Genomic DNA, 24,552 nt, shown 5'->3' with positions numbered 1-24,552 from the left:
ATTTTTGAAAAATTTGAATTTTGACATTTATTTGGATTCAAATTTGCCGCTCTTGAAATGCACCTGCTGTTGATGGAGTGCACCACGGGTGGCACGCTAGCGTCCCACCTAGCCCCAAGAGGTTAATGAAGCTGCCAGTTGAAGACTTGTGAGGCGTCTGTTTCTCAAACTAGACACTCTAATGTACTTGTCCTCTTGCTCAGTTGTGCACCGGGGCCTCCCACTCCTTTTTCTATTCTGGTTAGAGCCTGTTTGCGCTGTTCTGTGAAGGGAGTATTACACATCGTTGTATGAGATCTTCAGGTTCTTGGGAATTTCTCGCATGGAATAGCCTTCATTTCTCAGAACAAGAATAGACTGATGAGTTTCAGAAGAAAGTTCTTTGTTTCTGGCCATTTTGAGCCTGTTATCGAACCCACAAATGCTGATGCTCCAGATACTCAACTAGTCTAAAGAAGGCCAGTTGTATTGCTTATTTAATCAGGACAACAGTTTTTAGCTGTGCTAACATAATTGCAAAAAGGGTTTTCTAATGATCAGTGAGCCTTTTAAAATGATAAGCTTGGATTAGCTAACACAACGTGCCATTGGAACACAGGACTGATGGTTGCTGATAATGGGCCTCTGTACACCTATGAAGATATTCCATAAAAAATCTGGCGTTTCCAGCTACAGTAGTCATTTACAACATTAATAATGTCTACACTGTATGTCTGATCAATTTGTTGTTATTTTAATGGGAAAAATACAAGGACATTTCTAAGTGACCCCAATCTTTTGAACGTAGTGTACATTAGCCTACATTATTACAATGATCACAAAAAACGACTATTTTGTATTATTTTTGCATAACTCTTTGTCCTTTTCATTCAGTTCAGTCTCATTTTGTTGGCGTCTTTGTCACTTGTGCTCTTTTAGAAGCTTTCAACATTGAGCTGACTGCAAAACATTTTCTGCTGCATAGCCAAATAAAAGTGATGTATTTTAAGCCTGTGCAAGACCTCTTTAAAGGCAAACATTTTGTACAAGCAGGCAGATAAAACATTTCTGATGTTTTTCAACTTGTATTTCTCACATCAGGCCTTATTGTTCGTGCTTTTTTTTGTTTTGGCTCTAATTTCTTTAACCCATTTTCAGCTCAACTAAGTCATCTTTTCAGCAGTGCTTTGACCTGAAACCCAACTCTCCCATCTTGGCTATTATGATCATGTGTGTTTCTCATTGTATGAAATGATAGAAGACCAAACAACAATAACGACTCACCAAGTTAGATGATCAAGTATTATGCTAGAAGTTGTTCTACTGTAAACAGTAGGCCTAGTTTCTATCTGTGTCATTGTAATCAGCCTTTAGACAGTGAGTGGAGAGACCTTAGTGTTGTGGAATGCACTTCCTTGCTATGTCCTCTGTGGTCTGCAGCCAGGCCTCTGCATTGCCAAGGGTGACAGTTTGTGACTGAGAGCCCAAGAAGCGCCACTAGCCACGCGTCACTGGTTCGCTGTGTGCGTCCTCTTGGCTAATGTCTCTGTGTCCTGGAGCTAGCCTCTAGTAACCTACATTCCTGCACTTAGAGAGCGAAGGATGGGCGAGAGGGTCATGGAAAATGAGAACAGCGGTTCTAGTAAACAAGTAATGTAATATTTAATCTGAATTACTGAGATTGGGATTTGATCTTAATTAGAGCTGGGCGATATGGACAAAAATCCATATGGTTCTAAATTGCCTGAGTTGATGCCATAATGATAAACCAAAGGATACGTTTATAACAATGTGCACCATACTGTTTATTATTATTATTCTTCTTCTTTAAACTACTACTACTACTACTAGTTTGAGGGTTGTAGCCATCAATTGTCTCTTTAACAGTCACCGATATTAGAGAACTTATTTCAAACTTCACATTTCTCTAGTATAGGCTACTTATTGCAATGAATGACATCAGCAAAAATGTCTGCGATAAGTGATCGGTATGGTCGGTGTGGATCGTTTTTGGTTTATCATCCCAGCTCTAATCTTAATGGTTGTAGGTAGTTGGGTGGATGAGTAGGATACCAGCTATGCCACCATATACTTATTGTCTCTGTCATTTTATTCTGAAGTGATACGTAGTAAGTAAAGGTTAGTAATGGCATTTAGTCTAGATACATTCTCTTAGCCCTAGTCTGATTTAAATGACGTACAGTCCACTCCTGATGTATGCAACGGCTTGGGATTGTTGTTAATGCCGATAGCAGGCGGTGGCACGAGAACATTAAGAATTTGAATTGGGACAAGTGAGACGCACTCCCCTTGAAGGGAAATTGCATTTCCTTTGATGTGCAATTATCAGGAGTCGAATGTATCTAGACAGATGAACCCTTTAGCGTAAGCTAATTACAGTAGGTGGAATCTTGTATTTTATACACTTTCATAGTAGTGTCTAGTCACTAGCTATCTGCCAGAGAGTAGGGAGCACTTTCACCTGGACAAGCCAATGCCCTTACAGTGAGAGATGTGCCACACATCCATAAACATGGATGCATTTCTGTTTCGATACAGGAGCTCCACACATATGATCACATTCACTTCCTGTCCAAGCTCTGTGGATTCAGCAAATGTCCTCCGAAACCGTCAAAGTTAGCGGATCATGGTGGCTACTGGCTACTTTGTTGAGGTTTGTCATCTGTTTTTGTTAAATGAACCTTTTTATTTCAATAGCAATAGACTCCTAATGTTGTCACTGACTGCTATTGTTGACTACTTCTCCTGTTCTACACCATACCCTTGCTGACAGTTTTCAGGTAATGTATGGATATCCATCTAGGCATATGGCTCGAGTTCTAGAAGTGTACGTTCAGGTTTTATATCACGATTGATTTAAGAGTCAGTAGCCATCTTATCTAAAACACCTATATTTGGTCTGAAGTCAGTGTGTAGTCAGGAAAAGCCCAAATGAACCCCAGTTGACCCCTTTGGTTTTCATCTCAACAACATTGTTTTCTTTTCTCACTTGTCTTGTCGGTTTCCTTTTTCTTTCGTATTTGTTCAATCAAGTCCTCACAAATCAAGGGAAGTAAATGGGAGTACATTTTGTGCTTGTTTTTACGACCACACTACTCTCTTTTACTGTCTCATTGTATTTCAACACATCCTCTTCCAATTACCACAGGTAATTGTCTTATTTGGAGTGATTGTGCTATTCCCAAGTGATCCCCCTTCACTACTTCCTCTCAGAGAATCCCCTGCTTTTTGTGATCGTCACAGAGTCAGTCTGTTAGGTCTCCCGTTGTTGTCTGTAGTTTGCCAAGTTCCAAGACTTCAGTGTTTGCTTATCTTTGAAAAGCCTCAGTTAGCTTGGAGCGGTGTTGACCTCATGATCAGATCTCCCTAGACTCTCCCTCACTTCACTCATGATCAGATCTCCCTCTACACACCTAATCCCTCACTTCACTCCTCATTCTCCCAACTTTCTCACCCCTCTTGTGTTTCTTTGTAATCTCTCACACCTCTCTCTCTCCCTCCCTGTACAGTTGAGGTCAGTAGTTCTCTGAGCTGTGAGCTGAGGCAGGCCCAAGAGGAGAGTCTCCAGTCTCTCATCAGGAGCAGCCAAGCCAATACACAGCAACAGCTTGTTCGGGGTCCGGGTCGTCACTCCATACAGAGCCAGCAGCTCCACAGGTTACAGAGCCAGGGCTCCCATCCTGTTGCCCCTCTCCCTGGTGGTGCTTCCTCCAACCCCATGAACAGCCTCCTTCAGAGATTCCAGGTCAGGCTGATGTGTTCCTGGTCTGTTTGAGCCTTATTTTCTCTTCTGTGTATTTGGATTAGTGTTGTATTTTAAGGATGATTATTGTTGATTACTGTCAACATAACAGCCCTTCTCCCTCTCTTTTTGTTACAGGGGGGTTTGCCTGAGAGGATTCCACTGCCCAACAGAGCTATGATGAGTCGACCGGGGATGATGTCCATGTCCCAACCCGGTGCCCCTTGTCTCCAGGAGGGTCATCGAGAATACCAGTCTCCCCAGGGCCTTCACAGTGGTGGGGGACAAGTTATTGATCCTTTCCACAGGGAAGCGATGGGCACGGCCAGCAAGAGCATGTCTAATGTCATTACATCAACGGGTGGTAGCAGTACCTTCGCTGCTACTGTTGTCTGTGAGCCTGTTGACCTCTCCCATGCGGTCAACTCTGTCATCCACACCGGCCCGCTCCGCTCATATCAGGAGCCAGTGCCGGAGCACCGACACCATCCCAAGGTGGGCCGGCCCCGCAAGAAGACCCCTGAACGGAACAACATCTTCTCCCCCGTTGCCATGGAATCTCCTACAAGATTCCGCTCGCCTCGACGTGGAGCCCAGAGAAGACAATGGGACGGGGAGGCGGAGGGCAAGGAGCAGGCTGGTCTGTGGCGTGATGACGAGCCCCTCCAACAGCTTTCCTTAGCCCAGAGCAGAAACGGCACCTACCCAGAAAGGCCCAAAGGTCAGGCCCACTTAGGCTCCCAGGATCAAACACCACTGCAAGTCCCCAGTGGCCTGTATGCCCATATGAATGGCAACGGTAGGGGCCACACCTCGGGAAGACCCAGACACCCCAGCCTGTCCCCACCAGAGGGCCACTTCACCAAGGACTACAGCCTCTTCAACGGACATCTGAACGGCCAACTCGACGGCCAACTCAACGGTCACTGCTACAACAGGTATTACAATGGGCACCTGAACGGGAGCCTGAGCGGCGAGGAGGACCTGAGGCCTGGGGACTCACCCTCCTCCAGTGAGGGGCTCCAGCTCCACCACAGGCCCAGAACTCAGACCCACTACCCGGGAGAGCTGCTCTGGGGCCAGGGCAAAGGTTTCCCTCCATGGCCAGGCAAGATGGGAAGCGAGGGGCACATGTACTCCCTTGGGATGGTGAACAGCATACAGGGCAAAGTGAGATTATTGTATTGTCAATGTTGTGTGATTGATTGGTCACATGACTACACCACATAAGGAAGTGGAGGTCTCCGTCACAATTCCACCCTCAGTTTCAACACTATTTTACATTACACTTTTGCTGCAACTACTGTTGTGCACCATACCTTTGATGATGCTTTGTATAAGAGAGGAGTGCGCTGATATTAGGCATGGCATGTCCCTGAAGGATATTATATTCTTCACAAGGAGCATGGCAGGGAAAGAGAAGAACTCAGGTGTTCTGCATTCAAAAACTATTTCTGCTCTGTGGCACTGCCAACGGCCTCGGTGATGCCAAAGAATTAGTCGTTTCGCCCCCATTTTCACTTATGTCGACATCCATTGCTTGAATTTATTTACAGCCTATTGTGCTTTGTTTTAGATATTTTCAAAACTACTCTCCAGGCTCTTCAATGTGGGATTGGGGGAATGTGCTTTTATATTTTTTGTGACACGTTAATTTAGGCTAACATTTGGACTAGGCGTTATTTCAGTTTGGTTTCTTGCCTAGTTTGACCGTACAGATAATATGCAGTGGTGGATGAATTTGCCACACCCATCCTTTTTATAGGCCTATGTGTGGACAACTATTTGAATAAATCTGACCCCTTGTGTTGAGTAAATCAGAAATTGAAAGCAGTTTGGAAGGGTAGGAGAAAATGCTGCCTCTTTTAATTAGAAAACTGTTAAATTCTCTGTCGTGTGTTTAATTAAAGAAGCTTGCCAGTTAGTCATAAGACAATAAGGCTTTATTGAAGTTGAATTGTTGTGATTATTGAGTGTTAAATGAAGTCATTGCTTTGACATGAGTCATTCTGCAAACTCATTCAGAACTCCTGTCCTGAGAACAGGGTAATGTTCTTTTGGTTTCACTTGGCTGTCTTAACACTCTCAATGCAGATGATCCTTTGGTAAAGTTTTGGGTTTATTCCCCCGGTCGGTGTTTTGGTAATGTTTTTTTCTACTTGCCCACAGGTAGAGTCAGACAATTTCCAGAGGACACTAACAGAGGATCTGGAGACACTACACAAAGCAAACAAAATAACTAGAAAGTAAGTTACTTACCCTAATCAGTGGTTCTCAACTGGTTTTGTCTCTGGACGCAAATTGAACCAGGTTGTCTGTCTCGCTCCAATATTCACATTGCTATTATTTGTTTAGCCAAAATGCCAAAAATCTGGAAATCTAGGTTTAATGCAATGTTGATAGTAAATGCACCAATTTACATAACGAGAACAACAGTCCCACCTTTTCATTATCAATAATTGCAATTTCCCATATTCTTGATGAAGAATGTTAAGCTCACTGGTTTGAGACCACAAAATCAACCAAATCCGCTAAATAGCGCTGCTAATAAATATTGAAAATACTGTGATTTAAGACAAATTGTCCAGAGGGTAGATGTATATATAAAAAAATATATATATATTTATTCTTACTTCTACACACTTTCTACCTGGTTTTAGTCATTTAAGTTCAGACTGGAGTATATTTAATAAAAAAACATATACAGTACCAGTCCAAAGTTGACAGACCTACTCATTCAAGGGTTTTTCTTTATTTTTACTATTTTCTACATTGTAGAATAATAGTGAAGACATCCCAACTATGAAATAGCACATATGGAATCATGTAGTAATGAAAAAAGTGTTAAACAAATCAAAATATATTTTATATTTGAGATTCTTCAAAGTAGCCACCCTTTGCCTTGATGACAGCTTTGCATACTCTTGGCATTCTCTCAACCAGCTTCATGACGTAGTCACCTGAAATGCATTTCAATTAACAGGTGTGCCTTAAGTTAATTTGTGGAATTTCTTTCCTCCTTAATGCGTTTGAGCCAATCAGTTATGTTGTGACAAGGTAGGGGGGTATACAGAAGATATCCCTATTTGGTAAAAGATCAAGTCCATATTATGGCAAGAACAGCTCAAATAAGCAAAGAGAAACAAAGTAATGATGGACTGTCAAGACATAAAGGTCAGTCAATCCGGAAATTTGAAGAACTTTGAATGTTTCTTCAAGTGCAGTCGCAAAAACCATAAAGCGCTATGATGAACCTGGATCTCATGAGGACCGCCACAGGAAAGGAAGACCCAGAGTTACCTCTGCTGCAGAGGATAAGTTCATTAATTAACAGCCTCAGAAATCTGCAATTAACTGCACCACAGAGTTCACGTAACACACATCTCAACATCAACTGTTCAGAGGAGACTGCGTGAATCAGGCCTTCGTGGTTGAATTGCTGCAAAGAAACCACTACAAAAGAAAACCAATAAGAAGAGACTTGCTTGGGACAAGAAACACAAGCAATGGACATTAGACCGGTGGAAATCTGTCCTTTGGTCTGATGAGTCCATATTTTTATTTTTGTTTCCAACCACTGTGTCTTTGTGAGAGTAGGTGAACGGATGATCTCCGCATGTGGTTCCCACTGTGAAGCATGAAGGAGAAGGTGTGGGGGTGCTTTGCTGGTGACACTATCTGTGATATATTTACAATTCAAGGCACACTTAACCAGCATGTCTACCACAACATTCTGCAGCGATACACCATCCCATCTGGTTTGCGCTTAGTCCCACTATCATTTGTTTTTCAACAGGACAATGACCCAAAATACCCCTCCAGGCTGTGTAAGGGCTATTTGACCAAGAAGGAGAGTGATGGAGTGCTGCATCAGATGACCTGGCCTCCACAATCACCTGACCTCAACCCAATTGAGATGATTTGGGATGAGTTTGACAGCAGAGTGAAGGAAAAGCAGCCAACAAGTGCTCAGCATATTTGGGAACTCCTTTAAGACTGTTGGGAAAGCATTTCAGGTGACTACCTCGTGAAGCTGGTTGAAAGAATGCAAAGCTGTCATCAAGGCAAAGGTGGCTACTTTGAAGAATCTCAAATATAAAATATATTTTGATATGTTTAACACTTTTGATTACTGCAAGATTTCATATGTTATTTCATAGTTTTGATGTAGAAAATAGTACAAATAAAGAAACTCTTGAATGTTTTGGTGTGTCCAAACTTTTGACTGGATATAGATGGATAGAAGTAGAACCAGGGGGCAGCAGGTAGCCTAGTGGTTAGAGCGTTGGGCCAGTAACCAAAATCCCCGAGCTGACAAGGTAAAAATCTGTTGTTCTGCCCCTGAACAAGGCAGTTAACCCACTGTTCCTAGGCTGTCATTGTAAATAAGAATTTGCCTAGTTAAATAAAAAATGTAAATATATATAAAATCTGTTCCTGTAGTTTTTTTTCAGATAAGGATACAGTAATACAAATGTTATCTTTCTTACAGTGGGGGAAAACGGAATAACCACCTAGAAGCTGCTATACAGGAGGCTATGAGCGAGCTGGATAAGATGACAGGCAATGTGAGTACTCTGACGTCTAAACATGATGGGTAGATTCATAGTATTTGGTTGTGTGTACTGTATATACACACCTCTCTAGACATGACCTTTGGGTGCCCAAATGTGTGTGAGTCTACAGTCTTTAAAGATGGTGTTCCATTTTTATTTCCCAATTTCTTTGGCGCACCAGATGTCACAGAGAGACAGACAAGTCAAGACCCCTAAACCCAAGAGGAGGAAGATCTCCAGATGACAGTGAATGTGTGGATCCGTTACTTCAGTGGCCTTCTGAGTAGCGGTCCACCTAGCCAATGGGTTTCATTGTAGCCGATGTGGAACCGCTAGCTAGTTAGCTGTGTGTGCATTAGACGCGACCATTGTCCACTCTGTTAAATCAGCTTGGTACTTAGTCCAACTGGATTGGTGCTACAATTAGTCAACACCCCTTCCACCTTGACCACCACCAAGACACTGACAGTGAAAGAAGTACAAAAAAGGATGGAGGAACCTAGCTGCAAAATAATCGCTATGATATATCCACTGCTAGCTTGTCCTTATATAGAATCTCATTCTTTTCCATATGAGGAAATTGTTGGTACAAATATTTCTGATGCATTTTAGATGTACAATAGACAAAGGAAAACAGTACATTATATTCAGTGATTTAATTGTATATATTGTTCAGTATTATCATAGATGAGTCGATCCAATGCTCATTTTCTAATGTACATGTCGATCTCCTATGTTTTTATTTTGCACAAAACAGTGCGGCCAGAGATTTCTTTTTTTGAAAGAAAAGCAGCATAGAGGCATTTTTCTACAGATCTATTGAAACATGCTGTTTAAGCATCAAACCGCAGAAGGATTAGGAACATTTGAACTTCAACAGACACTATTTTCAGTAAGGATGTTCTTCTCCTGCTGGAAAGGCATACAGAGTCCCAAGAAAAGTAAACTGGAAGATTTGAAGATAGATACTGTGGGTTTATCTGAACATAGAGAGAGAGACATGCAAATACTTTCTCTTATGTTTTTATCCAAGAAAAGAAAAAGCCATCAAAGGAAGGAGTCTGAAAAATGCTTCTAAGTTAAATTATATTTACTCCCAAAGTAAAATGTATTTTCTCTGAATATTTTTGATACAGATTTTCTGTGTTATCTGCCAAATGACTTTAATTGTGAGTGTTTTGTGTTCATTTAAAAAAGGGGTAAGTTATTGTAAAGTATAAACACATTTGTGGTATACATGCATTCTGAAACTTAAGTATTCAATATTAACAGTTATAATATATGGTTCTGTCACTAGTGTTTAATTTACAATTAAGTTAATATTTAAATGGTGCAAATCATGTAATTTGAGCATTGCTCTGTTTTTTTTTCTTGTTTATCTTTCCCTTGAATGTGTCATTTTCAAGTGTCAAAATGCCTTATTGGATGAACTGCACATTTACAGTTCAGAAGAGATCAGTATTATACGCATTGGTTTCCTTTGCTCTGAAAAGCAAGTTTAAACGACCCAAGAAAGTATGAGAGTGAACTTTGATTTGAGCCTTATATCCAATGCTATAACCCCTGCTGCCAAAGCTATGCCCCATCACAGGTTGGGACTTAGTTTATATTATTTACCTTTTTAATACTCTATTGAATAGGTGGCCTTAATTTAGTTGATTTTCATTGTGTTGCTTTTGTACTTTATTATTTATTTATGAATCACATATTTATTTGTAAGTTTGTTACATTGCATTAAAATGGTTACTTAGCAATAATACTAAGAGTTGTACACTCTGAAAAGCCTTTATAGTATTATATTTTTCTCTTAACAAATTAACAGCCTATATATGGATAAACATTGTCAGTGGTTTTTAAATATGAATTTATATATTTGTGTTTATTTATGAAGTGTAATGTCTTTGGATGCTTGTATGTGCATATAGTGTTTTTTTTCTTGTGTCAACTGAGTATATACCCACGGCCTGAAGACATTTTTAAATGTTTATATTAAATGAGTGAACTTAATTTTCTGTACTTTATACCCTGACTCAGGAGGGGAACCTTCTGATTTGATCAGTCTTGGGTAAATCTGAAATTGTATAACTGAAATGTTCTTGATAAGTTTGTCCAAAAATGTTGTATTTAAAATACAATATCAAGTCATCTGTATTCAATTCTAACAGAACAACAGGGCATCCTAAAATGTAATTGCTAGGTGACCAAGTGTTAATACGAGTGTCATCAACATTATATCTATCTTGTTTATAATTATTTAATTTAGCACTCTTACTCCTAAAATATGAAGAGCTCACCACTAGTTCATGGACTAAGTAAATCATGTTAAATGTTGTATTCCATTTCAAAATACTTGGCCTAATACTAGGCCTATTTATCATTAAGGTATTATGAGTTACATTGCATAAAAATTATTTAGGTCCATTTTCAACTTTGTCTACTGCAATGATCTTGAGTGATTGTGTTTATATGGAATAAATGTTTTGCCATCTTATAAAAAAAAAAAAAATTGTTTGAATTAGCTTTTTATTGAATGTTTTTTCCATGTCATTTTGTGATCTTTATTTCAGGACATACGGTACAGTATGGTACAAGCTGAGTGGCCCACATTGGTTTTATGGTGTGAAAATATTTTTATTTTTTGTAAAGTATTTTTATTTTAAGTCATTTGGCATTTTAACAGTCACATAATGTGGCACCAATATTGAAGTATATTTTGTACTTGAGGTTCTTATAGTTTTTAATATCTTTCTGCATACATAACAGCTGTAGCATCTCCCCTTTCTGCTTCTCCAGCAGAAATGTTTCACATTTTAAAAAGTGTGCCTGAAATTACAGGCAGTGGAAGGTGGCTATTATGCTTCGTTCAAAATCTTTCCATTGTGTTTGTTCCAAAGGGATGTACAAATTTGACATAGTATTGCATTAATTTTGCAATAAAATGATGTATTCTATCAATTGTGGTTTGTGATTTTTATAGTCTCTTCCAGTCCTACCCTAATTCACTTCAAATCCGAACACATCTGTGTTTTACATTGCCAGTGTAAAATGTTATATTTTGTATATTCAAGGACACTGATCTGTAAATTGTTCAACTACCCTCTTTGCAACTTTTGAAATGATTGGCTGAAATGTTATTGAGTATACTGGGCTGAGTGTTTGGGATAAGTGAACAATCCCCATGTTATGTTTTTCCAACACAACTAAAAAGTCATACTTAACCAGGCAAAATTCAAAGTGTGGTGCATGCATAGTCATTAAAACCATGTTACATGATTTCTTCATGCGTGTTGTATGAGATGCGCGCGCAACACCAGGGCCCATGTTTTTCGGATGTGTCGCGCTGGCTGTCGGGATTTCTCAGACGCTGTGGACATGTCCGCCATGTTTTTCATGGCACTGGGAGAGGATCAACCGAGAAAAATAGCATCTAAATCCATGTGAACGCGACCAGAAATGGCTTTTCACATTGAATTTCGACCGAATGAGAACCAATGAATCCTTCTATTGTGGAAACAGCGGAGTCCCTTGTGGATTTATACCGAGTTTTTGAGCGAATTCGGGCGGGATACATGTTTTCTTCGCATTCAATGTGATTGCGATAGGGGCCAACAATGAGTAAACTATCGTTCCGAGCGCGAGCGCTAGACGCCGCCAAACCTCTCCCCATATACCGCAACAAAGACCTTCCAGACCTAAATGACTGCGTTTCGATCAACCGGGCTGTGCCGCAAATGCCTACGGGGATGGAAAAAGAAGAAGAATCGGTAAGAAAACGTTTTAAAATTGAGGTCTCTTAAAAAAATATTTCAGGTGCACAGCAGGGCGATTGTATTCTTGATACGTTTACGCAACGTCTTGTGCGTATGTTCTGTCTATGCTTAGGGTCCTTCATTTCCCGCTCGTTGCGTAGTAAATCGTGGTCTTTACGCCAATTTATACTCTCATAGCGTAAATAACGAGGCTTCTGTGTGATTGGTGACGCTTTCTTCGACTAGTGACGTAAATGATTTTACGTAAATGTTCTTGGTTGCTATTGATAACAAACAGGCGTGCGTTGTCGTAACAAGTTAGCTAAGCTAACATTAGCAATGAGTTTCTTATCCAACTGTATATACGTCTGAAGTAGGTAATTAAATAAAGTAACTACTGTATACGAGTTGTTAACTTGAGTTAACGGTTAGTTAACTTGGGTTAACTCTAGCTAGCTGTCTTTACTAAGTAACTAACAGGAGATGTGCGGGTGGCAGATGGCTATAGGCGCAGTAAAAGAACCGTGGCCCACTTGTTAGACTAGTAGGGTAGCTACCTACTTCTGTCTTTGATCTGTGTTCTTGTTACATCAGTGCAGATGTAGTTTTGCCTGCAGTCAAACAGCAATGAAAGGAGTCCTACACCTTTCAAGTTGTTGCAGGAGGTTTCATCACTGCAAACAGCTGTTGGTTTCCCTGTGCAGCTGCGCTGCCAATGAACCCAGGCCATACAGAGTGTTATTTGCAGACAAAAACGGTCTTGTCTGCTCTCCGTTTGTAACAGTATATGAAAGGCAGCCTCTTGCAGTCATGCTATGCAAACATGGGATTTATTTAATTTAAAATACAGAGCAGGTCAGTTACAAAATAAACACATTAAGATATCATTCTTTCTCTCCCTTACTCACTTGTATCTGGTTCTTTCTCTCTCTCTTCCTCTCACTCTCACTTTCTGAATTGTGCAAATATAGGGTTTCAAAGAAATTGAATATTTCTCTCTCTCTCTCTCAGGAGCACCATCTCCAGAGGGCCATCTCTGCTCAGTCGGTTTTCAGGGAGAAAAAGGAGAACATGGTCATCCCGGTGCCTGAGGCGGAGAGCAACATCACTTACTATGACCGCCTCTACAAAGGAGAGCTCAGGATCCCCAAACAGCTCTTCCACATCCAGCGTCAGTAGCATTTCCTTGGAAGCAGCCTCACACACACGCACGCATATTGACTCAGAGGACAAATGTCGACAAGCTATCAAATAGTTTCTGAAAGGTTGCGTGCCAAATCTGAATAGTGACTCTTTGACCAGCTAGCTAGTACATATGAATCTGTTTTTTAGCCAAGGTTACAGGACAATTGATGTCAATTGTTACCACACTTTCACAAGATGAAATCTGTCCAGCAGCCGATCAACTGTAATTGGTTAAAGAGGCCCTACACTAAAGCATTTGCACCAAGAAAGCCTTTGCTAACTTCATTATATCCTCTCTTCCTCCTCTCACAGCCCTGGGTCTGGACAATGAGCAGCCAGACTATGACATGGACTCAGAGGATGAGATCCTCCTCAACAGACTCAACCGCAAGATGGAAATCAAACCCATACAGTTTGAGACCATGGTGGACAGATTGGAGAAAGCCAGCACAAATCAGGTAACATAACACCCTCCGTCTGGACCAGCAGCAATTGTGTTATCAAAAGAGGTTCTCTGTGTTAATAGAAGATTGACCTGGTTGTAATGCTGCGTTAACCTCTATGGGCTAGCGTCCCACCTATGTAACAGCCACTGCCAGCCTGTGGCGCGATTTTCAGAACCTTAAAAATCCTATTACTTCAATTTCTCAAACATATGACTATTTTACAGCCATTTAAAGACAAGACTCTCGTTAATCTAACCACACTGTCCGATTTCAAAAAGGCTTTACAACGAAAGCAAAACATTAGATTATGTCAGCAGAGTACCAAGCCAGAAATAATCAGACACCCATTTTTCAAGCCAGCATATAATGTCACCAAAACCCAGAAGACAGCTAAATGCAGCACTCACCTTTGATGATCTTCATCAGATGACAACCCTAGGACATTATGTTATACAATACATGCATGTTTTGTTCAATCAAGTTCATATTTATATCAAAAACCAGCTTTTTACATTAGCATGTGACGTTCAGAACTAGCATACCCCCGCAAACTTCCGGGGAATTCGCTAACATTTTACTAAATTACTCACGATAAACGTTCACAAAAAGCATAACAATTATTTTAAGAATTATAGATACAGACCTCCTCTATGCACTCGATATGTCCGATTTTAAAATAGCTTTTTGGTGAAAGCACATTTTGCAATATTCTAAGTACATAGCCCAGGCATCACGGGCTCGCTATTTAGACACCCGGCAAGTTTAGCACTCACCATAATCATATTTACTATTATAAAAGTTTGATTACCTTTTGTTGTCTTCGTCAGAATGCACACCCAGGACTGCTACTTCAATAACAAATGTTGGTTTGGTCCAAAATAATCCATCGTTATATCCGAATAGCGGCGTTTTGTTCGATGCGTTCCAGACACTATCCGAAATAGTAAAGAAGTGTCACGCGCATGGCGCAATTCGTGACAATAAAATTCTAAATATTCCATTACCGTACTTCGAAGCATGTCAACCGCTGTTTAAAATCAATTTTACGACATTTTTCTCGTGAGAAAGCGATAATATTCCGACAGGGAATCTCCTTTTCGGCAAACAGAGGAAAAAAATCCCAAAGGCGGGGGCGGTCGGGGTCACGCGCATAAGCCCAGTGTCCCTTGATCGGCCACTTGAGAAAGGCGATAATGTGTTTCAGCCTGGGGCTGGAATGACGACATTCTGTTTTTTTCCCGGGCTCTGAGCGCCTATGGACGACGTGGGAAGTGTCACGTTAGAGCAGAGATCCTTAGTAAATGATAGAGATGGAAAAGAAGTTCAAGAAATGGTCAGACAGGCCACTTCCTGTAAAGGAATCTCTCAGGTTTTGACCTGCCATTTGAGTTCTGTTATACTCACAGACACCATTCAAACAGTTTTAGAAAATTTAGGGTGTTTTCTATCCATATGTAATAAGTATATGCATATTCTAGTTACTGGGTAGGAGTGGTAACCAGATTAAATCGGGTATGTTTTTTATCCAGCCGTGTCAATACTGCCCCCTAGCCCTAACAGGTTAAGAGGCGTTTGCTCTGGAAAATAATCAAGAAAACGGTGTAATAAACTAAACTTTCATCTCACGTCTTCTCACAGATGGTCACTATCACAGAGGCCAAACTGCTGCTGAACGAGGATGACTACCTCCTGAAGGCAGTGTACGACTACTGGGTGAGGAAGAGGAAGAACTGCCGGGGCCCGTCGCTCATCCCCCTCATCAAGTTTGAGAAGAGGGACGGCTCCACCAACAACGACGCCTACGTGGCCTTCAGACGACGCACAGAGAAGATGCAGACCAGGAAGGTGAGAAATTAGAATCACATGGCTTGGACTGAAGTGTCTCCTCGCACTTAGATTATATGCAGTTTCAGTATTAGGCAATCATTTGCTGCTCTTTCAGTCTTTGATGGCCTTCATTGTAGCGACTCTTATTTTATTTATTTTACTAGGCAATTAAGTTAATAACAAATTCTTATTTACAATGACGGCCAAACCCTAACCCGGACGACACTGGGCCAATTGTGTGCTGCCCTACGGGACTCCCAATCATGTCCGGTTGTGATGCAGCCTGGAATCGAACCAGGGTCTGTAGTGACGCCTCTAGCACTGAGACGCAGACCGCTGCGCCACTCAGGAGCCCCATTGCAAAGGAAACTTTTAAAAATTGTTTCTGTTCTATCAAGGCTTGGAGCTTTGCACTATTTCATTGTTAATTGAATGATGTTGCATGTGATTTGTTTCATGTTAGCTACAATATGTTGTCGCCCCTGTAATGTGCTCTCCAAGCATTTTCATGTCTCTCTGTACCCTTACTCACTCAGGTCCCCTGTGTATGCTTGATGATCCTGAGGGTTGTTATAGTTGTTTGACCGTGTCTCTCGATGTTTAGAACCGTAAGAATGACGAGGCGTCCTATGAGAAGATGTTGAAGCTGAGGAGGGAGTTCAGCCGGACGGTCACCATCCTGGAGATGATCAAGCGGCGGGAGAAGAGCAAGAGAGAGCTGCTGCACCTCACCCTGGAGGTGATGGAGAAAAGGTGAGCCTTAAAAGCATTGGAGGGGGGTGTTGTGAAATTGTAGTCTGTGCCTTATTGGTGCCCTGTTTCTCACAATGCGCGTGTGACTGTAGCCTGTGTCCTGCTAGGGGAGCATGGAGGAACCCAGCAGGGCTTCCTGTGTAAGAGCAGGCTACAGGTCATGCCGAGTGGTCATTGTCGGAGCGGGCTACAGGTCATGCCGAGTGGTCATTGTCGGAGCGGGCTGCAGGTCATGCCAAGTGGTCATTGTCGGAGCGGGCTACAGGTCATGCCGAGTGGTCATTGTCGGAGCGGGCTACAGGTCATGCCGAGTGGTCATTGTCGGAGCGGGCTGCAGGTCATGCCAAGTGGTCATTGTCGGAGCGGGCTACAGGTCATGCCGAGTGGTCATTGTCGGAGCGGGCTGCAGGTCATGCCAAGTGGTCATTGTCGGAGCAGGCTACAGGTCATGCCGAGTGGTCATTGTCGGAGCAGGCTACAGGTCATGCCGAGTGGTCATTGTCGGAGCAGGCTGCAGGTCATGCCAAGTGGTCATTGTCGGAGCGGGCTGCAGGTCATGCCAAGTGGTCATTGTCGGAGCGGGCTGCAGGTCATGCCAAGTGGTCATTGTCGGACCGGGCTGCAGGTCATGCCGGGTGGTCATTGTCGTACCGGGCTGCAGGCCATGCCGGGTGGTCATTGTCGGAGCGGGCTGCAGGCCATGCCGGGTGGTCATTGTCGGAGCGGGCTGCAGGTCATGCCGGGTGGTCGGACCGGGCTGCAGGTCATGCCGGGTGGTCGGAGCGGGCTGCAGGTCATGCCGGGTGGTCGGAGCGGGCTGCAGGTCATGCCGGGTGGTCGGAGCGGGCTGCAGGTCATGCCGGGTGGTCGGAGCGGGCTGCAGGTCATGCCGGGTGGTCGGAGCGGGCTGCACGTCATGCCGGGTGGTCGGAGCGGGCTGCAGGTCATGCCGGGTGGTCGGAGCGGACTGCAGGTCATGCCGGGTGGTCGGAGCGGGCTGCAGGTCATGCCGGGTGGTCGGAGCGGGCTGCAGGTCATGCCGGGTGGTCGGAGCGGGCTGCAGGTCATGCCGGGTGGTCGGAGCGGGCTGCAGGTCATGCCGGGTGGTCGGAGCGGGCTGCAGGTCATGCCGGGTGGTCGGAGCGGGCTGCAGGTCATGCCGGGTGGTCGGAGCGGGCTGCAGGTCACCTAGTTTCTAACACTGTAACACACTACTAGTTCCGGTGCTGAAAGAAAAGGCTTGCTTGTCTCAGCCTGTTCTTTCATGTTGACGGTGAATACCGTCAATCAATATGAATGATGGTCAAGTTACAGCTGCCTATTTTATTTTACATTCCCCCCTGTATATTGAATGAATGTATTCTTATTATTTATGTGTTGTTTCCGTGTAGATATCAGATGGGTGACTTTACGGGTGAAGTCCTCAGTGAGGTGACAGCCCCTCTGGCTGAGAAGCCCGTCTACACAGTTCCAATCACTGTAACCAACGGGAACCGCCATAACCACAAAGCTGAGATCAAAATCAAGGTAATATTAGGGTTTCTATCAGCCATAACATTACCTCTTTTACCTGGGGGGGGTTTACATTTGACCATCAAGCAGTTCAGAATAGGGAGATGGTGGAGGATGAAACCTGCAGCACACTGATCACATTTCAAGAAATTGATTGCAGCAATGAACTCTTCTCACTCTGATCATTTGACTATGAAGAAATCTTGTCTGTGTGGCTCTGACACTTTAACGACCTTTAACTCCACTGTCTTTCTCTTTCAGACGCACAAGTCAGGTGGTCTCCAGCACCATGGGTACCACCACATCTCGGTGAAGGACGAGGATCCCTTTGACTTTGTCAGACCAAAGAAAAAGTACACCAGGCGGGAACCTCTGTGCCGCCCCGGAAGGCCTGCCAAGCGCCAGCACATCGTTAACAAGGCCGATATTAAACAGTATGACTTCCACAGCTCTGGAGAGGAGGACTACCCACTGGTCAGTACCTCTGAGAACAGGGTTCTGATGATAATATCATATCGAAGAAGTTCATGCGTTATGACATATTTAGGTTGTGTGCATTTTATAGTGTTGGTTTTGTCTTCTCCTTCAGTCTCCACCATCAGAACCGGACGAGGAGAATGATCCAGATGGAACGTTTGCCTTCAGAAGGAAAGCAGGATGCCATTACCTTGCTGTGAGTCTCACTGCAATCACAACTGTAATTAAAGTATATTCTCTCACATTAATTTGCAATTCCACACATTATTAGTATCGGTGGTAATATTGTGCTATTGGGTCTAGTCTGTGGCTAAGGTGGTATTTGATCCTGTCTGTATATCACTGTGGTAGCTAGCCTAAATGAGTAACGGTTTCCTCTGTCTCTTCAGCCCTGTTTGGACCAGACCTCCGGGCTCCTGTGGGATCACCCTGAGTTGGCAGGGCTGGATGCTCTGCGGCATCGTCAATCCCTCACCGCCCTCTCTGTACCCCAACGTTGTGTGGGACTGGCCCGTAGGAGGGTGGGCCGAGGTGGCAGGTACGTCACAGCATACCTCTCACTGCGTCCACTTATTCCCCTTAGAAATATTTGTCTTCGCTGTCTTCTGTTCAGATAGTTATGCTATAGGTTAGGTATATTGTAGGTTAGGTATTTATCGTGACTTTGATTTAAGTCTATTCATAAATGTTAACTCGCATTATGATTTATCAGAATGAATGTTTCTCCTCTTCTCTCAGGGTCCTGTTGGATCGGGCATCGTCAGACCTGGATGGAGTACTGAAGCAGCTAGACTCAGCCGTCTTCAGCTCCTCCTTCCCCAAGGGCCTTTCTGCGGTTCCAGAGCTCTCTGACCACCAGGTACCCTCACAGAACCATCGAACTATGCCTGGCTCTGCATCCTCGCTGACAGACCTTCTGAGCAACATTCAAGCCCTGAGGTGGCGCTTTTTCAGACCTAGGTCCACACAGGGTGACGGCAGTGGGGAAGGGAGGACGGGTAGACCTTCCATGGACAACAGGTTGTCTGGAGGGCTGTTTGTCCACACCAAGAACAGTGGCTCAGGTGAGCTCCTCCTCAACACCATAGTGAAGGTCCATCTTCCACTTTTCAAGCCTCTACCAAATATAATTTAACTGTATACAGTTTCTATCTTGGCTATATTGTGATAGTACTGCTTGTGGAACACATTTGGTTTTTCTGTTAATTTTCACATTGTGGTTTTTGTTTTCCTGTCAGCCCCCCTGGTCTTCCTCACATTACTCTACAGAAACTGTTCTCAGAACTGCCAGGAAATGTTGATTCACAACTCCCAATCAGAAATTATTTGTTCAGGGAAGTGGAAAGACTGCCACTGAACCGTAGCATGTTAGGAGCTTGCATATTAAGGAACTGGCCTCTCTCCTGATTCTGTTTGCAATTTCCTTGGCTGCTTCTTCTCTCTGACCCCTAGTGTTAAGGAGTGGCACCGCAGGCAGTCTTCATCTCCTCCTCCCTTCAAGGATGCTGTATTACTGTCTGCTCGTCTTCCCTCCCTCGTTGCTGTGTACACCACCTTAGTATATGTATTGGTCTCTCTTTTATCTCTGTTGTTCTTAGTCTGATGGCCTTGATCTCCTGTATCTGCAGGTGGCATCACAGAGGAACAATACCAGGTCCATCAGCAGGCTCTGGCCCAGATGCAGAAACAGCAGCTGGCTCAACTGCAGCTGAAAGCTCCTCCTCCCCAGCAGCATTTCTCACTGCCCGAGCGACAAAACACACAGGTACACAGTCTTTCACCCCTTACACAGCATTCCTAATGACGTCAGTCCAGTCGGTGGGGCAGAATGCATTTTCATTTAATGTGTTGATAGGTTTCAAACAGCTCCGTGTGTGTTTGGATGACTGTTATGGCTGTGTTCTGTTCTAAAGACTGTCATTATATTGTGTTGTAGACTGCTGGCTCCACTGACTGTATCATATCAAAGACTCTTGACTCGGCCGGTGCCCATTTTGCTGCGTCAGCTGTGATCAGTGCTCCAGGCCAGGTCAACAATGAGAACAAACCAGACAACACCAGCGTCAACGGGGTCGTCCAGCCTTTAGGTCCGCTTCAGAATATATCATACATTTGAAATCTATGGACTACTCTCAGATATTATTTTGTTGTTGGGTTCTGTAAAGGAATTGAGTCATTGCTAAATGACCACCCCACTTAATTAATTCACATTTTAAGATATGTGCTTATTCAGGTAATAGGCCTACTCAGGTTTGACGGTGTCATATCACCTCTCCTGCAGGGACCTCCAGACCCCCTCACTCCACCAGCACATCCCAGGGCGGCACAGGGTTGGACAGGTCAGGTCGGACCCCCTCCAGCGGTGGCCCTCTGCTCCCTGCTTCCCACTCGACCACACCCCAGTCTCTACCCCATCACCGGGGCCACGGCAGCGCTGTCTCCCCTGCCCACCACCACCACAATGCCCGGCCCTCACCGTCTGCCTTGAAGCTGGCCACCATGGCCGCAAGCAGCCTGGACCGCGTGCCCAAGGTGACGCCTGCCATCGGCAGCATGGCCAGGTAAGACCTTTTAATTTCTTCTTTCGTTTAGAATGGCTGATATACAGTACCAGTCAATAGTTTGGACAGCTACTCATTCAAGGGTGTTTATTTTTTACTGTTTTCTACATTGTAGAATAATAGTGAAGACATCAAAACTATGTAGTAACCAAAAAAGTGTTAAACAAATCAAAAATATATTTTATATTTGAGATTCTTCAAAGTAGCCACCCTTTGCCTTAATGACTGCTTTGCATACTCTTGGCATTCTCTCAACCAGCTTCATGATAGTCCCCTGGAATACATTTCAATTAACAGGTGTGTGTTAAGTTAATTTGTGGAATTTCTTTCCTAATGGGTTTGAGCCAATCAGTTGTGTTGTGACAAGGTAGGGGTGGTATACAGAAGATATCCCTATTTGGTGAAAGACCAAGTCCATATTATGGCAAGAACAGCTCAAATAAGCAAAGAGAAACGACAGTCCATCATTACTTTAAAACATGAAGGTCCACCAATAAGAAGAGACTTGCTTGGGCTAAGAAACATGAGCAATGGACATTAGACCGGTCTGTCCTTTGGTCTGTGTACAAATTTGAGATTTTTGGTTCCAACTGTTGTCTTTGTGAGATGCAGAGTAAGTGAACGGATGATGTCTGCATGTGTGGTTCTCACCGTGAAGCATGGAAGAGGTGGTGTGCGGGTGCTTTGCTGGTGACACTGTCTGTGATATATTTAGAATAAGGCAAACTTACCCAGCATGTCTACCACAGCATTCTGCAGCGATCTGCCATCCCATCTGGTTTGGGCTTAGTGGAACTATCATTTGTTTTTCAACAGGACAATGACCTAAATACACCTCAAGGCTGTTTGACCAAAAAAGAGCCACTAGAGCTAAATAACTCTAATGTTCACAACCACATATACTTTGAACTCGTGAAAAGTGGGAGATGCTGTCAAGAAACACTGGCATATTTTATCATTTGACTCAGCTTTGCCAGCTGAATTTAAGAATCCACCACGATAAATTGGTCCATGCCAACTGCCAGCCACAAAAAAATCAGCCAGGCTCTTTTATGCCCTCTTCCCGAATGGCAGCTATAAATGCAGAGGTTGTGCACAGTGCAACAATATGAAGTGTGTATTTCTGCCACCCACATACAGGAAAACGGTTCCAAATAAATGACATTATGTGCTCCACCACCCATGTTATCTAAATTATTAAATGTCAATGTGGCCTGTGATATTTTTTTTTTAAAGATTTTGTGGCATAGAGAAATGTATGATATCAGACAGGGGAGGTGATAGTAATAATACTCTGAGCAAAATATAATTTTTAGATTTTCACCCTCTAGACATTATTTCCTAAAGGTCTTAATGATGAAATGCCTATGTATGTTATGTTGTAAATTTGAACATGAATTATACCCCTATTTCAGATTTACTTTGACATTTTTCTTGCGCGGTACACTGTGATTTATGAAAACTTGCTTGGTAGGTCATGTCCTCATTGTGGTTTTACAGACGTTATTAAATACGTTTTATGTACACACTTTATTTGAATATTTATGAAATGCATATTGTTATATTTGATAGTACGTATTTATTTTTCCTCAACTCTAACCCCATTTGATGTGTGGAACGGATGTGGGTGGGGCTAGGTCTACATAAGGGTGCTAATTTAAAAACTCACAAAAGCCCTGACGAAGGCCGTGACGCTGATACGTAAAGCTTATTAAAGAGCAGTGATACTGTCGAGCAGTGTGCAGGGTTCTTCTTTCTCATTTTATTCAACTGTTACCATGCACCTGCAAAAAAGTTAGCTCAGATGTGCGAGTGCCTTTTTTAAAATTAAGAATCAAAAATATTTTGATTTAACACATTTTTTTGTTGGTTGCTATATGGTTCCATATGTGTTATTTCAAAGTTTTGATGTCTTCACTATTCTACAATGTAGAAAATAGTACAAATATAGAAAAACATTTGACTGGTACTATACATAACTTGTGTTTTTAATTTTCCAGGCGTACCAATTTGCTTTTTATCTGAATAACGAATGACTATTTCTTCATTTTTTTCAGGGATAATCACGAACCGGAGAGACTTGCGTTGAACGGTATTTCAGAGACCACAGTACCAATGGAGGTGACATAACCTCCTCCCTTCCTCCTCCCCTCAGACCGGTGAATGTGACAAACTAACTCGCCTCCGCTAGGAAGAATGCAAGCCCCAGCCACCAGAGGGCAAGCATATACAAGGACCTATACAGAATCGAGCATATCAAAATATTATAACAAATTTGTCTATTATAAATGTACATTTTGTAAATTGGGAATATCACTAACTTGTAAAATAGTATATTTGTATCATTGGTATGTTTTTTTTTCTGTTACTTGAATTCTAGCGAATTTGTCATCATGCTTTTGCACTTGAAAATGCAAAAAAAAATGTACATGTAGAAAAGCAAAAAAAATACATGTTTGTTGGGATCATGAGCATGAACCACGGATCCTGTATCACTCGTTTTCACTATTTATTTTGCAATGTTTACATTTTTGTATCTCTAAAGAGGAAATTAATCCACAAAATGTGGACATCGGTGTTGCTAGCATATTTTATTCTTGTGCTTTTTTTCTGAAGATGGAAAAATTATCCTGATTTTTGATTTGGTTTCACAAATTGAATAGATATGGTCTTTTTGTAAGTAACATTAGATTAGTAATGGTATTTTCCCCTTCAGACAATTTATTTTCTGTTACTTTGTCAGTTGTAACAGGAATTTTGTCTTTTTAATTCCGTTTTTTATTTTTTCATTCGATGCAGAATTGTCCAAAAACAGTGAAGACATCTTAAATGTGCCATTTGCCATACAAACCTATTTATTTAAATTGACTTTGAAATGACAAATAAATGCATCCTAAGATCTATCTGCAAATGTAAAGCAGGAAAACATTTTTTTTTTTTAAGTATATTTGTCTTTTTAAACAGGTAGGGAGCCAATGAAGAGTACATAGGAATCTTACCATTGTAATGTATTACGCGGTATAATCGTGAAGATTACTTGGCAACTCTGTTGAATGACTAACCCTTTGGATTGGGGGGGTGCAGATCAATATTTTGGGGATTTTTTTTTTCTCCCTTGGTGAAGGGGCAAGAAACATGTTGAAACGATGTCTGATGGTCGGTGCTTGACCTCCTGTAGATTAGTGTAGTTGATGTAGTGATTCCTGTACAGATATTAGAAATATGTTTAGATAATTATCTAGTGTTCATGCACTATTTCTTCAGACATACATGTTTCCCTGTTACTTGTTCTTGGAGGGTTTCAGAAAAAAGTGCTGGGAAATAAACATATCTATTCATATCAGTATATATCAGTATATTAACTCTTTCCTCTTGTTTGCTATTTCTTCACCGAAGTGAATTATGTATTTAGCCTTAAGTGAAGTTTTACTCAAAGTGATTGTATGCTACATTTGTTGCTATAGTCTTCAGAATGTTCTATACTGTGCTTAGTAGTTATCCTTCACTGCAGTCTGAAATGTATTCCGAACAAGATCAAGACTGAGGTTTTAGTCATGTAAGGTAGGCCAACTAAAGACATGGACCAGCCTGGTCTCATAGACTAGATGTAACATAGTAGAGGTAAATTTGGGACGCTCAAATTCGTATACGTTTGGTTTATGTTTACATAAGACATGGTTACTTGAGACAAAAATAAAAGCAGGGTGGTTGGTCAGGTGTACAACTCTTAACATCTTCGAATTT

General features: G+C 42.4%; 2 protein-coding genes across 9 annotated transcripts in view; both read left to right on the top strand.

Annotated features, from left to right (window-relative positions):
* The window catches only part of LOC106582411 (methyl-CpG-binding domain protein 5), a 51,480-nt gene extending 40,227 nt beyond the window's left edge, over positions 1-11,253 (top strand). The window contains exons 6-10 of one of the 2 annotated variants that reach the window (XR_006761225.1): positions 3,510-3,745; positions 3,881-4,680; positions 5,912-5,988; positions 8,235-8,310; positions 8,480-8,498. Coding sequence is in view for 1 of the 2 variants with exons in the window: in XM_014165504.2 (XP_014020979.2) it covers positions 3,510-3,745; positions 3,881-4,912; positions 5,912-5,988; positions 8,235-8,310; positions 8,480-8,542 (1,484 nt within the window). In the remaining variant the exon portion in view is untranslated. Of the gene's footprint in view, positions 1-3,509; positions 3,746-3,880; positions 4,913-5,911; positions 5,989-8,234; positions 8,311-8,479 lie in introns of both variants that reach the window. The other variant, XM_014165504.2, reaches the window with a different exon arrangement.
* A 389-nt stretch (positions 11,254-11,642) lies between these two features.
* Positions 11,643-24,156, top strand: LOC106582412 (enhancer of polycomb homolog 2). Of its 7 annotated transcripts, XM_045704838.1 has the most exons (15): positions 12,359-12,424; positions 12,642-12,902; positions 13,059-13,218; positions 13,545-13,690; positions 15,317-15,523; positions 16,110-16,258; positions 17,650-17,785; positions 18,032-18,244; positions 18,360-18,467; positions 18,637-18,785; positions 18,986-19,311; positions 19,876-20,012; positions 20,184-20,334; positions 20,529-20,808; positions 22,866-24,156. In XM_045704838.1, exons 3-15 carry the CDS (start codon positions 13,119-13,121, stop codon positions 22,936-22,938), a joined length of 2,175 nt encoding a protein of 724 aa, XP_045560794.1. In that variant the 5' UTR covers positions 12,359-12,424; positions 12,642-12,902; positions 13,059-13,118; the 3' UTR covers positions 22,939-24,156. The 7 variants fall into 7 exon arrangements, with proteins under 7 accessions (XP_014020983.1, XP_014020982.1, XP_014020981.1 ...); XM_014165507.2 differs by lacking the exons at positions 12,359-12,424; positions 12,642-12,902 and adding an exon at positions 11,644-12,062 and having other exon boundaries at positions 18,360-18,443; XM_014165506.2 differs by lacking the exons at positions 12,359-12,424; positions 12,642-12,902 and adding an exon at positions 11,644-12,062.
* The last annotated feature ends 396 nt before the right edge of the window (positions 24,157-24,552 follow it).

This window comes from Salmo salar, chromosome ssa21 (assembly GCF_905237065.1).
Source record: "Salmo salar chromosome ssa21, Ssal_v3.1, whole genome shotgun sequence".
NCBI lineage: Eukaryota > Metazoa > Chordata > Actinopteri > Salmoniformes > Salmonidae > Salmo > Salmo salar.
Note: the sequence above shows the minus strand (reverse complement) of the source record. Positions and strands in the feature narration are given on the sequence as shown.